Source organism: Somniosus microcephalus, chromosome 18 (genome assembly GCF_052327205.1).
Source record: "Somniosus microcephalus isolate GS21.2 chromosome 18, FLI_Smic_1.0, whole genome shotgun sequence".
NCBI lineage: Eukaryota > Metazoa > Chordata > Chondrichthyes > Squaliformes > Somniosidae > Somniosus > Somniosus microcephalus.
The window spans coordinates 69,979,862-69,994,253 of record NC_141004.1 but is presented as its reverse complement, the minus strand read 5'-3'; the positions used below and the strand labels follow the sequence as shown (position 1 = coordinate 69,994,253).

The following is a 14,392-nucleotide window of genomic DNA, read 5'->3' as shown; positions in this document are numbered from 1 at the left end:
CAGGGCAGTGTCCTAGGCCCAACCATCTTCAACTGTTTCATCAATGTCCTTCCCTCCAACATAAAGTTAGAAATGGGGATGTTCGCTGATGACTGTACAGTGTTCAGTGCCATTCACAACTCCTCAGATAATGAAGCAGTCCATGCCCGCATGCAACAAGACCTGGACAACGTTCAGGCTTGGGCTGATAAGTGGCAGGTAACATTTACGCCACAGAAGTGCCAGGCAATGACTATCTCCAACAAGCGAGAGTCTAACCACCGCCCCTTGACATTCAACGTCATTACCATCGCCGATCCCCCACCGTCAACATCCTGGGGGGTCACCATTGACCAGAAACTTAACTGGACCAGCCATGTAAATACTGTGGCAACAAGAGCAGGTCAGAGGCTAGGTATTCTGCGGCGAGTGTCTCACCTCCTGACTCCACAAAGCCTTTCCACCATCTACAAGGCACAAGTAAGGAGTGTGATGGAATACTCTCCACTTGCAGCAGCAACAACACTCAAGAAGCTCGACGCCATCCAGGACAAGGCAGCCCGTTTGATTGGCACCCCATCCACCACCTTAAACATTCACTCCCCCCCACACCACCACCGGCGTACCGTGGCTGCAGTGTGTACATCTACAAGATGCACTGCAGCAACTCCCCAAGACTTCTTCGGCAGCACCTCCCAAACCCGCGACCTCTCCCACCTAGAAGGACAAGGGCAGCAGGCGCATGGGAACACCACCACCTCTAAGTTCCCCTCCAGCTTCTGACTTAGAAGCATATCGCCGATCCTTCATCGTCAGTGGGTCAAAATCCTGGAACTCCCTCCCTAACAGCACTGTGGGAGTACCTTCACCAGAAGGCGGCTCACCACCACCTTCTCCTGGGCAATAAATGCTGGCCTTGCCAGGGACGCCCACATCCCATAAACGAATTTACAAAAAAACACATGCTGAAGAAAACCAGAAACTGTATGTTATAAAAAACAGTTCTTCTGAATCACAGTTGTGTCAACACTTTTTTGCTTGTGTAACGTTTGGTCGAGTCTGCTGTCGTATCCAACAAGCTGCTGCCTTGTATCTTCTGTACATGGTCCGCAGTAAAATCATCAAGTAGCCTCCTAATCCAGGGATGGTGTTACCGCCCGTGATTATTCCACGTTCAATAACATCTACTTTCATTACAGGTCCATATCAGAATTATACAAAGGTTCTCGCAGTTGGACTAAAGACGTATGAGTCTCCTCCCAGTTATAATGGTGAGTTAGAAGAATCTTTGCCGTGTGGTTTATCCTGTTGCCTTCTGCAGGGCAGGGTTGTAGTTAAACTTGCAGCAGCAGTTGTACCCGACAGTAAGGAAGAGAAGCACTTGCTTACCAGAGCGGTGGATATAATAATGGCTGGGAAATTGCGGTTGGAGGCTTGCCGCCCGTCTGCGCCTCTGAACCGTAAGAAAACTATGCACATACCTTCTGTCTCCAGAGCTTCGGACCCTTGCGGTCGTGGGCCTGCAGGCGTGTGGCTGCTTAAAGACCCACGCATCCCAGGGGTGCAGGCGGTTCGCACGTGTCCCTGGGATCACGTGGGCCGGCTGAACCAATGACAAAGGGGGATTCCATTTACGTACGGAATCCCCATAAGCATAATGGAAATGACCTAATAAATAAAATTTCACAACACTGAAATAAAACTAAATGATCACAGGCTCAAAATTAATTAAAATACCCTTTAATTAATTAAAATAAAAATTTAATTAACCTAAATTAATTTTAAATGTAAGAGAATGTTTAAATCATTAAAATAAATGTATTTTAACATTTATTGTAACCCTTATGCCTGGTAAAAGAGGGCTTTATGTCTGCTTTTACCAGGCATAAGGGTTTGGTGTGTATTCGCTGGGCAGTAGTTGGGAAAATAGCCCAACTCTGTGCCAGTGAAAGTGAATTTACCGCGGATGCGTATGATCTGTCAAGGAGGAACTTGACTGATCGCAAGTTCCTGGTTTTCGCATGCTGACCTGGAACTTCCGGGGGAATTCGCAGCACTTACGACTTCATAGGCCCCGTAAAATCTAGGCCATTGTATCTGCTGCTCTCCAATAGCTTGGTGGGTACGTGCAGCACATTGTGTTGTTTTTGAGCCACATAGACCAGGAGTAGCCAGGTTTGACTGCCAAACTATGTTTAAACTGGGCTGTGTTTTGGGGCACTACAATTATCCTGTGGGCTAGGGGAATTAAAAAAGGCAGCCAGGGTTGCAGCTCTTGATATCTGTTTCCAGTGGCCAGCCATGGCATAGTGGTAGCATTCTTGCATCGGAGTCATTAGGTCGAGGGTTCAAGTCCCACTCCAGAGTACTGAGGGCTGCTGCACTGTCGGAGGTGACGTCTTGTGGATGAGACGTTAAACTTGAGGCCCCGTCTCTCCTCGCGGGTGGATGTAAAAGATCCCATGGCACTATATCGAAGCAGAGTACGGAAGTTTTCCCCAGTGTCCTGGTCCAGTGACCTTGTCATTCAAGCTGAAAATTAAGCATGTGATGCTGGTTGAGGGTGCAGTCAATCCCTCAACCAACATCACTGAAACAGGTTATCTGGTCGTCATAGAGTCAGAACGGCCAGAAGCAGGTCATTCGGCCCATCGAGTCGGTGCCGGCTCTCTGTAGAGCAAGCCAGTCAGTCCCATTTCCCCCGCTCTATCCTCGTAGCCCTGCAAGTTTATTTCCCTCAAATGCCTATCCAGTCTCCCCTTCAAAACATTGTGTCTCCGCTTCCACCACTTCCGTCGGCAGCGAGTCCCAGGTCCTCACCACTCGCTGTGTAAAAAGGCTTTTCCGCACATCCCCCCCGTATCTCTTGCCCAAAACTTTAAATCTGTGTCTCCTAGTCCTTGTACCATCAACTAGTGGGAACAGCCTTTCCCCGTCTAGCCTATCCAAACCCGTCATAATCTTGTACACCTCGATCAAATCACCCCTCAACCTCCTTTGCTCTAATGAAAACAAATCCAGCTTCTCCAACCTGTCCTTGTAGCTAAGATTCTCCATTCCTGGAACCATTCTGGTAAATCTCCTCTGCACCCTCTCAAGGGTCTTCACATCCTTCCTAAAGTGTGGTGACCAGAACTGGATGCAATACTCCAGTTGTGGCCTAACCAGCACTTTATAAATGTTCAGCATAACTTCTCTACTTTTGTACTCAATACCTCTATTTATGAAGCCCAAGATCCCGTATGCTTTGCTAACCACTCTCTCAATATGTCCTGCCACCTCAGGGACCGATGCACATTAACTCCCAGGTCCCTCTGTCCGTGTACACTCTTTAAAATTGTGCCATTAAGTGTATATTGCCTCTCCCTGTTCCTTCTGCCAAAATGCATCACCTCACACGTCTCTGTATTAAATTCCATCTGCCACTTGTCTGCCCATTCTGCTAGCCTTTCTATGTCCTGTTACAGTCGATTGATATCATCCTCACTGTTTGCCACACCCCCAAGTTTGGTGTCATCAGCAAATTTAGAAATTCTACTCTGTATTCCAGTATCCAGGTCATTTATTTATATCAAAAAAAGCAGTGGCCCCAGCACTGACCCTTGGGGAACACCACTGTCTACCATCCTCCAGTCTGAAAAACAGCCATTTACCACAACTCGCTGTTTTCTGTCCTTAAGCCAATTCCTTATCCAAGCTGCCACTGACCCACCTATTCCATGAGCCTCAATTTTGTTAACCAGCCTTCTATGTGGTACTTTGTCAAACACCTTCCGAAAATCCATGTAGACAACATCCGTTGCATTCCCTTCATCAATCCTCTCTGTTACTATATCAAAAAATTCAATTAGATTAGTCAAACACGATCTGCCTTTTACAAACCTGTGTTGGCTCTCCCTAATTAGCTTAAACCTCTCCAAGTGCCCGTCAATTTTTTCCCTGATTATTGTTTCTAAAACTTTACCCACCACTGATGTTAAACTGACCGGCCTGTAGTTACTAGGATTGTCCTTACACCCTTTCTTGAACAATGGTGTCACATTTGCCACTTTCCAATCCTCAGGCACCTCCCCCGTATCTAGGGAAGATTGGAAAATTATGGCAAGCCCTTCCGCTATCTCCTCCCCCAATTCCCTTAGCAAACTGGGATGCAAGCCATCTGGACCAGACGACTTATCCACTCTAAGAATACCCAGCCTTTCTAGTACATCCTCTCTATCAATTTTCACCCCTTCCATTGCTTCTACCTTTTCCACTTCTACCAATATTTTGTCAGTATCCACCTCCTTAGTAAACACCGATACAAAGTACTCATTGAGTATTCTAGCCTTGCCCTGCGCCTCTAAGCCTATAACACCTTCTTTGTCCCTAATAGGCCCCACCCCGCCTCTTACTACCTGCTTACTGTTTACAGGCCGGTAGAAGATTTTTGGGTTCCCTTTCATGTTAACTGCCAATTCTACTCTCATTCTCTCTTTGCCAATCTTATTTCCATCTTCACGTCCCCTCTCAAGTTAATGTATTTGGTCTGGTTCTTCCTTGAAGAATTCACCTGACATGCATCATACACCCTCTTTTTTTGTTTCATCATCTTCTCTATCTCCCTCGTCATCCAAGGAGCCCATGCTTTGGTTCCCTTACCCTTCCCTCTTGTTGGAATGTACCTAGCCTGTACTTGGAACATCTCCTACTTAAAGATCACCCATTGTTCCATTACAGTTTTTCCTGTCAGTCTCTGGTTCCATTTTACTCTGGCTAGATCCTTTTGCATCCCATTGAAGTTAGCCCTATTCCAGTTTAGAAGTTCCACTCTAGATTGTTCCTTGCTCCTCTCCATTGCTAATCTAAATCTTATGATACGATGATCACTCATACCCAAGTGTTCTCCCACAGACACTTGGTCGACCTGGCCCTCCTCATTCCCCAGATACAACAATGCCTCCTTCTTAGTTCAATAGAAAGAAAGAAGATAGACTTGCATTTATATAGTGCCTTTCACAACATCAGGACGTCCCAAAGTGCTTTATGACCAATTAAGTAAATTTGAATTGTAGGCTCTGTTGTAATGTAAGGAATGTGGCAGCAAATTTGTGTAAAAGATCCCATAAACAGCAATGTGATGATGACCAGATAATCTGTTTTAGTAATGTTGGTTGAGGGATAAATATTGGTCAGGACACTGGGGAGAACTCTCCCGCTGTTCCTCGAAATAGTGCCATGGGATCTTTTACATCCACCTGAGACAGGGCCTCAGTTTAACGTCTCATTCGACAGTGCAGCACTCCCTCAGTACTGCCCCTCTGACAGTGCGGCGCTCCCTCAGTACTGCCCCTCTGACAGTGCGGCGCTCCCTCAGTACCGCCCCTCCGACAGTGCGGCGCTCCCTCAGTACCGCCCCTCTGACAGTGCGGCGCTCCCTCAGTACTGCCCCTCCGACAGTGCGGCGCTCCCTCAGTACCGCCCCTCCGACAGTGCGGCGCTCCCTCAGTACCGCCCCTCTGACAGTGCGGCGCTCCCTCAGTACCGCCCCTCCGACAGTGCGACGCTCCCTCAGTACTGCCCCTCTGACAGTGCGACGCTCCCTCAGTACTGCCCCTCCGACAGTGCAGCGCTCCCTCAGTGCTGCCCCTCCGACAGTGCGGCGCTCCCTCAGTACTGCCCCTCCGACAGTGCGGCACTCCCTCAGTACTGCCCCTCCGACAGTGCGGCGCTCCCTCAGTACTGCCCCTCTGCCAGTGCAGCGCTCCCTCAGTACTGCCCCTCTGACAGTGCGGCGCTCCCTCAGTACTGCCCCTCCGACAGTGCGGCGCTCCCTCAGTACTGCCCCTCTGACAGTGCGGCGCTCCCTCAGTACTGCCCCTCTGCCAGTGCAGCGCTCCCTCAGTACTGCACTGGAATGTCAGCCTGGATCTTATACTGAAGTCGCTGGAGTGAGACTTGAACCTACAACCTTCTGACTCAGGTGAGAGATTGCTGCCACTGAGCCACGGCTGACACCAAAATAGCGCTTTTCCTTTCAAGTTTTCTCCCATATTATGGACTCTCGAAGTTTATCCACAATCGAAGTAAGACCGATTGCCGTATAATTTCCTGGGTAACCACCTTCCCATTCTCTGAAGAGGCATGCAATATTTGTTGCCCTCCGATCACTTGGCCCAATTCCTCAAGCTGTGAGGTCTGTCAATTTACCGTAAGGAAGTTGTCTAACCCTCTAGGGCTTCCCTTGGTATATCACAGCCCTAGTTGCCCAGCTTCAGTTCTGGTTGGAGATCTGAATTCCATGGCTGGATGGAAAACTCCCATCCTCGATGTGCAGCATCGCATTGTGAAGTTCTGTGTCTGGTTGTTTGATGCAAAATTCCTGTTTTCTTCAAACTGTGTAAGAAATGCAGCCTAAAAAGGGCTTTTATCCCTTGTGCACTATTTCTGTGTATTGTACTCTACCTTACTGTGATTCTGTGCATTCTACCGAGCTATTAGTTTTAACTCGGATGCATCAGTCTGCTGGTGTGGTATTTCCCACCTTTCAAACGTCCGGAGAATGTGCTGGACACCCCATATAATCTCTAGTGGTTGACTTCACAGTCAAGGAATGATTATTGGTTCCTGACATGGGGAAGGGTGCAAGTTTCAGATCAGAGACTCAAACTGCTTATGAAAACTTGCCTTTTTGTTGTGAGTACAACTCCAAAGTGTCTGTTTAATATTTGTGCCAGGTATCCGCCATGGCTCAGTGTGTAGCACTCTCGTCTCTGAGTTAGAAGGTTGTGGGTTCACGTCCCACTCCAGATACTTGAGCACATAATCTAGGCTGGCACTCTAGTGCAGTACTGAAGGAGTGCTGTATTGTCGGAGGTGCCGCCTTTATGCACAGCAAGCTCCCACAAACAGCAATGTGATAATGACCAGATAATCTGTTTCAGTGATGTTGATTGAGAAATAAATATTGGCCAGGACACCGGGGAGAACTCCCCTGCTCCTCTTCGAAATAGTGCCGTGGGATCTTTTACGTCCACCTTAGAGGGCACGTCCACCTTAGAGGGCACGTGCACCTTAGAGGGCACGTCCACCTTAGAGGGCACGTGCACCTTAGAGGGCAGACGGGTCCTCGGTTTAACGTCTCATCTGAAAGACGGCACCTGCGACAGTGCAGCACTCCTTCAGTACTGCACCTAGATTTTTGTGCTCAAGTGTCTGGAGTGGGACTTGAACCCACAACCTTCCAACTCGGAGGCAAGGGTGCTACCCACTGAGCCACAGATAACACTGTGTAAAGAAAATGTGTCAGTCAGCCCCTGAGCAGCCCACAGCAGGTTTGAAGTTGTCTTTCCTTCCTGTTCCTGTTCCTGTTCCCGCCCCCAGTTTATAGGGAGTCACTCCTGAACACTCCCTGGAACTGATCACCAGGGTTGTCTGGGAGGGAGGAAGAAAGCTGTGTTCTCTGGTTAATATTTCTAATTCTTACTGACCATAACATAACAGTTGCAAAGATGTGGAAGGAAGACACGGGCTGCTGAATCTACATTTTTGGGACGCAGTGAGCTGCCAGGGCGGTCTGTTTGAAACCTGTGGGTTTGTTTTCTCAGATGTAACCATTCCGGAGAAGCCAAAGCTGAAATTCATGAATAAAGTCCCAAACTACAAGAAGCCCAGACGCTGGATGAAAAGGTTGGGAGACATCCGCGGGCCAGCAACACGGGCCAATACGATCGCCTGGGGGCAGTACGGCATTGTAGTAAGTGTCTGCATTTCTCCGACTGAGACCTCGAAAGGACAGTTAAACTCTTTTAAGATACTTCTCAGACTTGAACATATAAATAAAAATTGGTTTGATTACTGCTCTTGAGACTCCCCAGTAGTCTCTCCTTCTCTGCCCGAGTGCCCTGGTGGTATCGATCACGGGGACTATCCCTGGGCATCTACACAAGGGTTCTGTTCCGAGCAGTGGATCATGTGACTTCAGCTGCCTGACTCGGAAGCCATGTTACAGGCTCGGGAATCTGTGTTCCACGACCTGCTTCCCCCGGGTGGGTTGTCCCCTGAGCAGCCCACAGCAGGTCTGAAGTTGTCTTTCCTTCCTGTTCTCACCCCAGGTTTGTAGGGAGTCACTCCTGGACACTCCCTGGAACTGATGTCACCAGCGTAGTCTGGGAGGGAGCAAGGCTGTCGCCAAAGTGACGATAAATGTGTTGAAGTATCTGGGAAGAGCATTTTCTTACATATCAATGAAGAAGGCACCCTCTGGGGGTGTGGCAAACAGTGATGATACCAATCGACTGCAACAGGACATAGAAAGGCTAGCAGAATGGGCAGACAAGTGGCAGATGGAATTTAATACAGAGAAGTGTGAGGTGACGCATTTTGGCAGAAGGAACAGGGAGAGGCAATATACACTTAATGGCACAGTTTTAAAGAGTGTGCAGGGACAGAGGGACCTGGGAGTTAATGTGTATAGGTCCCTGAGGTGGCAGGACATATTGAGAGAGTGGTTAGTAAAGCATATGGGGTCTTGGGCTTCATAAATAGAGATGTAGAGAAGTTATGCTGAACCTTTATAAAGAGCTGGTTAGGCCACAACTGGAGTATTGCGTCCAGTTCTGGTCACCACACTTTAGGAAGGATGTGAAGGCCCTTGAGAGGGTGCAGAGGAGATTTACCAGAATGGTTCCGGGGATGGGGGATCTTAGCTACAAGGACAGGTTGGAGAAGCTGGATTTGTTTTCATTAGAGCAAAGGAGGTTGAGGGGTGATTTGATAGAGGTGTACAAGATTATGGCGGGTTTGGATAGGCTAGACGGGGAAAGGCTGTTCCCACTAGTTGAAGGACTAGGGGACACAGATTTAAGGTTTTTGGCCAAGAGATACAGGGGGATGTAAGGAAAAACTTTTTTACGCAGCGAGTGGTGAGGACCTGGAACTCGCTGCCGACGGAAGTGGTGGAAGCGGAGACACTCAATGTTTTCAAGGGGAGACGGGATAGGCACTTGAGGGAAATAAACTTGCAGGGCTACGGGGATAGAGCGGGGGAATGGGACTGACTGGATTGCTCTACAGAGAGCCGGCACCGACTCGATGGGCCGAATGGCCTCCTTCTGTGCCTTTATGACTCTGTGGGCTATTGTTTCCTTCAAAATAAGCTGCAACATTACAAGTGACCAAAATCTTTAACAGTGGCAAGCAATGAGGTGCCGATACTGGCTCTAGCAGTTGATTGCAGTCAGTGGAACACAGACTTTGTATATTTTGGGTAATCTGGATGATGCACAAAGGACCTGGAATTGGAGGGTGGAAATCCTGAGTGTGATGGAATATTCTTTCACTCCAAAGGGATCCACCTTTAGTTATCAAATATCCGAAATGATACAGAAAATATCTAAACTTAAAAAATAATATCTAGCGAACTACAGTAAGCACAATACTGTAACTTACTGTAAAAACCTAGGGGCTGAGAAACCGGGATCCATCTGGAGACAGATTTGGACGTTGCACTGTGTTGTATCCAGCAGGTGTACGATGGTTTATAGCGTGCGTGTAACACGGGCACTCCACTATTAACATCTTAAACTCTATTCAGCTCTTGCATAAAGCACTCTTCCTTCCCAGAGTGATCTGAAGGGACATCAGTTGTATCTGCTGGATGGTTTCTCTTGGGCAAAGGCATGTTGTACAAAGCAGAAAGTGATGCATGTAACCTGAATCCTTGTGTAACACAGTTAATACAGAAAATGTGGGACTGTGTAATCAAAGCAAAATGTTCTGTCAATAATCAGTTGGAACGCCAACGTTCCTTTCATTGCCACCACCAATATTTACTTTTCTTCTCTTTCCTCTCTCCCTCTCTCTCTGTCTCTCTCTCTGCAGGCACTTGGAGGTGGCTACCTTCACTGGGGTCACTTTGAGATGATGCGCCTCACCATTAACCGACGCATGGATGCCAAAACCATGTTTGCTCGCTGGCGTGTAAAAGCTCCGTATAAACCCATCACGCGTAAAGGACTGGGTCAGAGAATGGGCGGTGGGAAAGGGGCCATTGACCACTACGTCACCCCTGTCAAGTATGGCCGGATTATTTTGGAGTTTGGAGGCAAGTGTGCGTTTGAGGAGGTGGAGCCCTTTCTATTGGAAGTTGCCAAGAAGCTGCCATTTCCTGCAAAGGTCGTCAGCAAGAAATCCTTGGAGGAGCTGATGACGGAAGATGAGCAGAAGGCCAAGAACAACCAGAATCCCTGGACCTTTGAAAGAATTGCAACCATGAACATGATGGGAATCCGCAAAGTGTTGAGTCCGTTTGATTTAAAATATCATGGCAGATTCTGTGGGAAATTTCGCGTTCCTAATCGTGTGTGATGATTAATAAATCTGTTTGAATAACTGGATCTATATCAGAATATCTGCACAGTACAAATTAAAAGAAATATAGAATGCATCTTCAGAGTGGAAGCCATCTTGGCTGGGAGTCAGAAGGTGGTCGGTCCAGGCCCCATTGTAGTGTTTACTGATTGGAGTGTTGGTGGTGCTGCCCTTTGGATGACATTAGCCTGAGGTCCTGTCAATCGTGCATCAGAGGTCCCATATCTGCATTAAAAGAGCAGGGAGTTCTTCCTGTCATGTGGCCAACCGCCCTCCACCTCTACCCACACTCCCCCTCCCACCCCCCCTCCAACACCACAAAAATAGCACAATGGAATCTACAGTGCCTCCCCCTCCCACCCCCCATCCAACACCACAAAAATAGCACAATGGAACCTACAGTGCATTCCAGATCATCACAACTCGCTGCATTAAAAAAATTCTCTTCCTCTCCCTCTGGTTCTTTTGCCAATCTTTCAATTGCAATTTATTTCTTTTCATACCAAGGCTAGATGTTTTTGGACACACTGTTCACAGTTTGTTAATCCCTGTGCATTTTACACTTTGCAGCTTTACCTGCTAAACCAAACTGAAGAATTTCTGCAAAACCAGTTGATTAAAGAAACAAAAACAGAAAACAAGGTTTAATCACTCCCATTCTGCTATCTCTCCAAGCTTGGTTTTCTCTCCAAAGTTTTAAAAAAAGAGGCATTTTATATTGGCTTCCATCTGAAACATTACCTGGACAAAGCTTTTCCAATTCATTTGCAGCTTTAGGAAAGGCGCACTCCCACTTACCCTGAGAAAACGACGCTCGTCCAGCCGACAGCATTCTGGAAACTCCAGGCACACGTCGCCTGTAACTCACTGCAGCTGGCAGAGTGTGAGCTGTCGAAAAATTATCAACTTCAAGCCCAGGCTTCTGGAAGAGGCAAAGGCCTCCCAAGTACTAAACTTAATGAAGGTACTTGGACACACAAGACAATTTTATAGCCAAGTTTAACCATGTTATTATGAAATATGCGATTTAAAAAAATACATATTTAGATGTTAGAAATCTTACAGGAAACTTTCGTTTAACCAGAGGTTAAAAGTCCGGAAAGCTCTATCTGCCGGCAAAATTCAGGAGCCGTTTCCTGTAAGTTTTTTCACTTCTCGTTGCTTTTTTTCCCCCCAGTCAGGCTCTGCAAGGTCAAGCTGAAGCTGTTGCTTAGCTACAGAGATGCTCTTAAGCTGCGGCCGACTGTTTTGAAGCTGTTGCTAAGCAACAGGGTTTGTTGATTCACACGGAGCTGAAAAGCTCCGTATGTTTTAACATTAGCGCTGGTTTATACGGCAGTTTTGATGGGACGGCACCAACTCGGTCCCGTCAGTGCCGGATACCAGAAAGTTTCCTGTATTTTGAGTTTGTGGTTAGCAGACTGACGAAGAAAAGGCAGATGAAGGATTTTGAGCGTATTTGCGATGCGAGTGCTTCACCTTTTATTTGCTGAGATGTCTGCAGAAGACTACTTTTCCTGGATAATAAATCTGCATATGAATGAATTGCAATTAATAAACTTGGATTTCAACCAATCATCTGCAGGTTGAAAAGGTTTCCATCTAGACCTTTGCTGATATTATGGCTGACGCCCAGAGGGTGATGTAAGTGACAGGAAATGCGTGAAGTCGCACAGATTTTCTTCTGGGGTAAGTCACACTTTAGAAGGACTGTAACATTACACCATATAAAACACAATGAGTTATTCATCTGCTTAACAGATACAGCAATAACTTCCATTTATATAACGTCGTTAAGATAGTAAAATGTCCCAAGGCGCTTCACAGGAGCAACAATGTGACACTGAGCCATATAGGAGATAGTAGGACAGGTGACCAAAAGCTTGGTCAAAGAGCTATGTTTTAAGGAGCATATTAAAGGTGGAGAGAGAGGTGGAGCGGTTTAGAGGTGGAATTCCAGAGCTTGGGGCCCAGGTGGCTGAAAGCATAGCCGCAAATGTGGGTCGAAGGAAAGCAGGGATGCGCAAGAGGCCAGAATTGGAGGCACGCAGAGTTCTCTGAAGGTTGTAGGGCTAGAAGAGGTGACAGAGATAGGAAGGGGCAAGGACATGGAGGGATTTGAAAACAAGGATGAGGATTTTCAATTTGAGGCGTTGCTGGACTGGAAGCTAGTGTAGGTCAGCGAGCACAGGGTTGATAGGAGAACAAAACTTGGTGCAAGTTAGGATCTGGGCAGCAGAGTTTTAAATGAGCTGGAGTTTAGAGAGTGGAAGATGGGAGGCCGTCCAGGGTCCAGGACAGCACTGGAATAGTTGAGCCTGGAGGTAGTAAATGCATGGATGGCGATAGGAGTCTGTTCAAAGCTACAAAGTCTGATTACTGTTCAGTGGACAGCAGGTGAGTTTATACAAAGGTCAGTTAAGGGGCTGTAGACAATCTGGCTCCAGTATTTTGTGTTCCTGGAGAGTTCTCTATAATTTTTTGTCGAAGTATGACACAGAGCGTTGACTGATGAGAGGAGATGGATGCTAGACGTACTGTTTCTGTCATATTAACAGCGAATCTCCTTGGCACTCCATGGTTCGCAGTGAGTGAGAGGATGCCCAGTTTTATCAGGACAGAAACATCATCACATGGGAAACACAAAGTATTGGCCCAGAAATTGGTGTCGGGGGCTTCCCGCGGGTGCAAGCCCCTGACCTACACTTACCTAGTGCGCCGGCAGTTGAGGCCTGGGCCTACGTGGATTTCCTGTCTGTGGCCCGGTCCAGCTCCCGGCGCGCTGTGCTTGCGTGATCCAGCGGCGTAGTTAGTGCGATGCGTCCCCTGGGATCACGTGAGCACTGGGAAACCAATCGGAGGAGGGAAAAGCCCATTCATGAGATTGACAGAAAGAACTGTCAAACTCATGAAAACTCGGGCCCCCAAAACAGTATGACCCTTCAAATAAATATTTTTTTTAAATCACACTTTTTAAATAAACTATAAATAACTATTTTAAACAATAATTTTAATTTTTGAAAAAAATAATTTTATAAAAAAACGGGGCTAAAAATACACTTACCTTACTTTAAATTATTTAAAAATAATAAACCTGTGGAAAAAAAATTCTAATTTTAATTAATTGACCACTTACCTTTTAAAATGAAGTCCTTACGCCTGGTTTTTAAATGTAAAATGTCGAGGCCTTCACGCACGGAAAAACCTGTTAAAAAAAAAGAGGAAGTTCAAGGCGCACGCGCAGACTCCCGCGCGCACGCGTTCGACCTCTGAATCCCTTCGTTCAGAGGATCGGGAATGCTGGTTTCCCGCGCATGCAAGAAACCGGCACTTCCATCGGGTCCACGCGTGAGTACTCCGTGCTTACTCGCGCGTTGGGACCCGAATATCTGGGCCATTATTCTGTTGCTAAAATGTAGGTGTGTGTCCCTTCAAGGATTTAAAATCTAATTGCTGTTAAGTAAGCAAATATATAGAACCCCATCTCCCTCCTAATATCCTCTTCAGCCAAACATATTTGGAATGTTCTTTAATAACAACAGAAAATGCTGGAAAAACTCAGCAGGACAGGCAACATCCATGGAGAGAGAAATAGAGTCAACGTTTCAGGTCGAAACCCTTCGTCAGGATTGAAAAAAACACAGGAAATGAAACCCTTGTGTCTCAAGGGGTTTTATACCCTTATCTATGTAACAATTATTAAGAAGGACTCCGGGGTGGAGAGTTTAGTTAACGGCCATTTTATTTACAATGTGCTTCTTCACTCAATGCACTACATTTCCCATAGTGCATTGCAAATCACCACGACGGTATCCCATGTGGGACAATTCTAATACACATTTAAAATACACAACAAAAACAGATTAAAAGGCCAGTTTGGGGGCTGGGAAATGGGGATGAAGAGCCAAACAGAGATCCCGTCGAAGAGAAGAGCAGAACTTCTTCAAGGTAGGCATTCCGAGAAGAGGTGTGGCAGTGAACCAAACACCAGTACGATAGCAAAATACTGCGGATGCTGGAAATCCGAAATAACAGAAAATGCTGGAATGCTCTTTAGTTGTCT

The 14,392-nt window shown here is 46.9% G+C and overlaps 1 protein-coding gene across 1 annotated transcript; it reads left to right on the top strand.

The window, feature by feature from the left end:
• Window positions 1-1,108: 1,108 nt before the first annotated feature.
• Window positions 1,109-10,355, top strand: mrpl16 (mitochondrial ribosomal protein L16). Its single transcript, XM_086011639.1, has 3 exons — window positions 1,109-1,250; window positions 7,566-7,714; window positions 9,841-10,355. The coding sequence occupies exons 1-3, from the start codon at window positions 1,124-1,126 to the stop codon at window positions 10,324-10,326; spliced, it is 762 nt and encodes a 253-aa protein (XP_085867765.1). The 5' UTR covers window positions 1,109-1,123; the 3' UTR covers window positions 10,327-10,355.
• The last annotated feature ends 4,037 nt before the right edge of the window (window positions 10,356-14,392 follow it).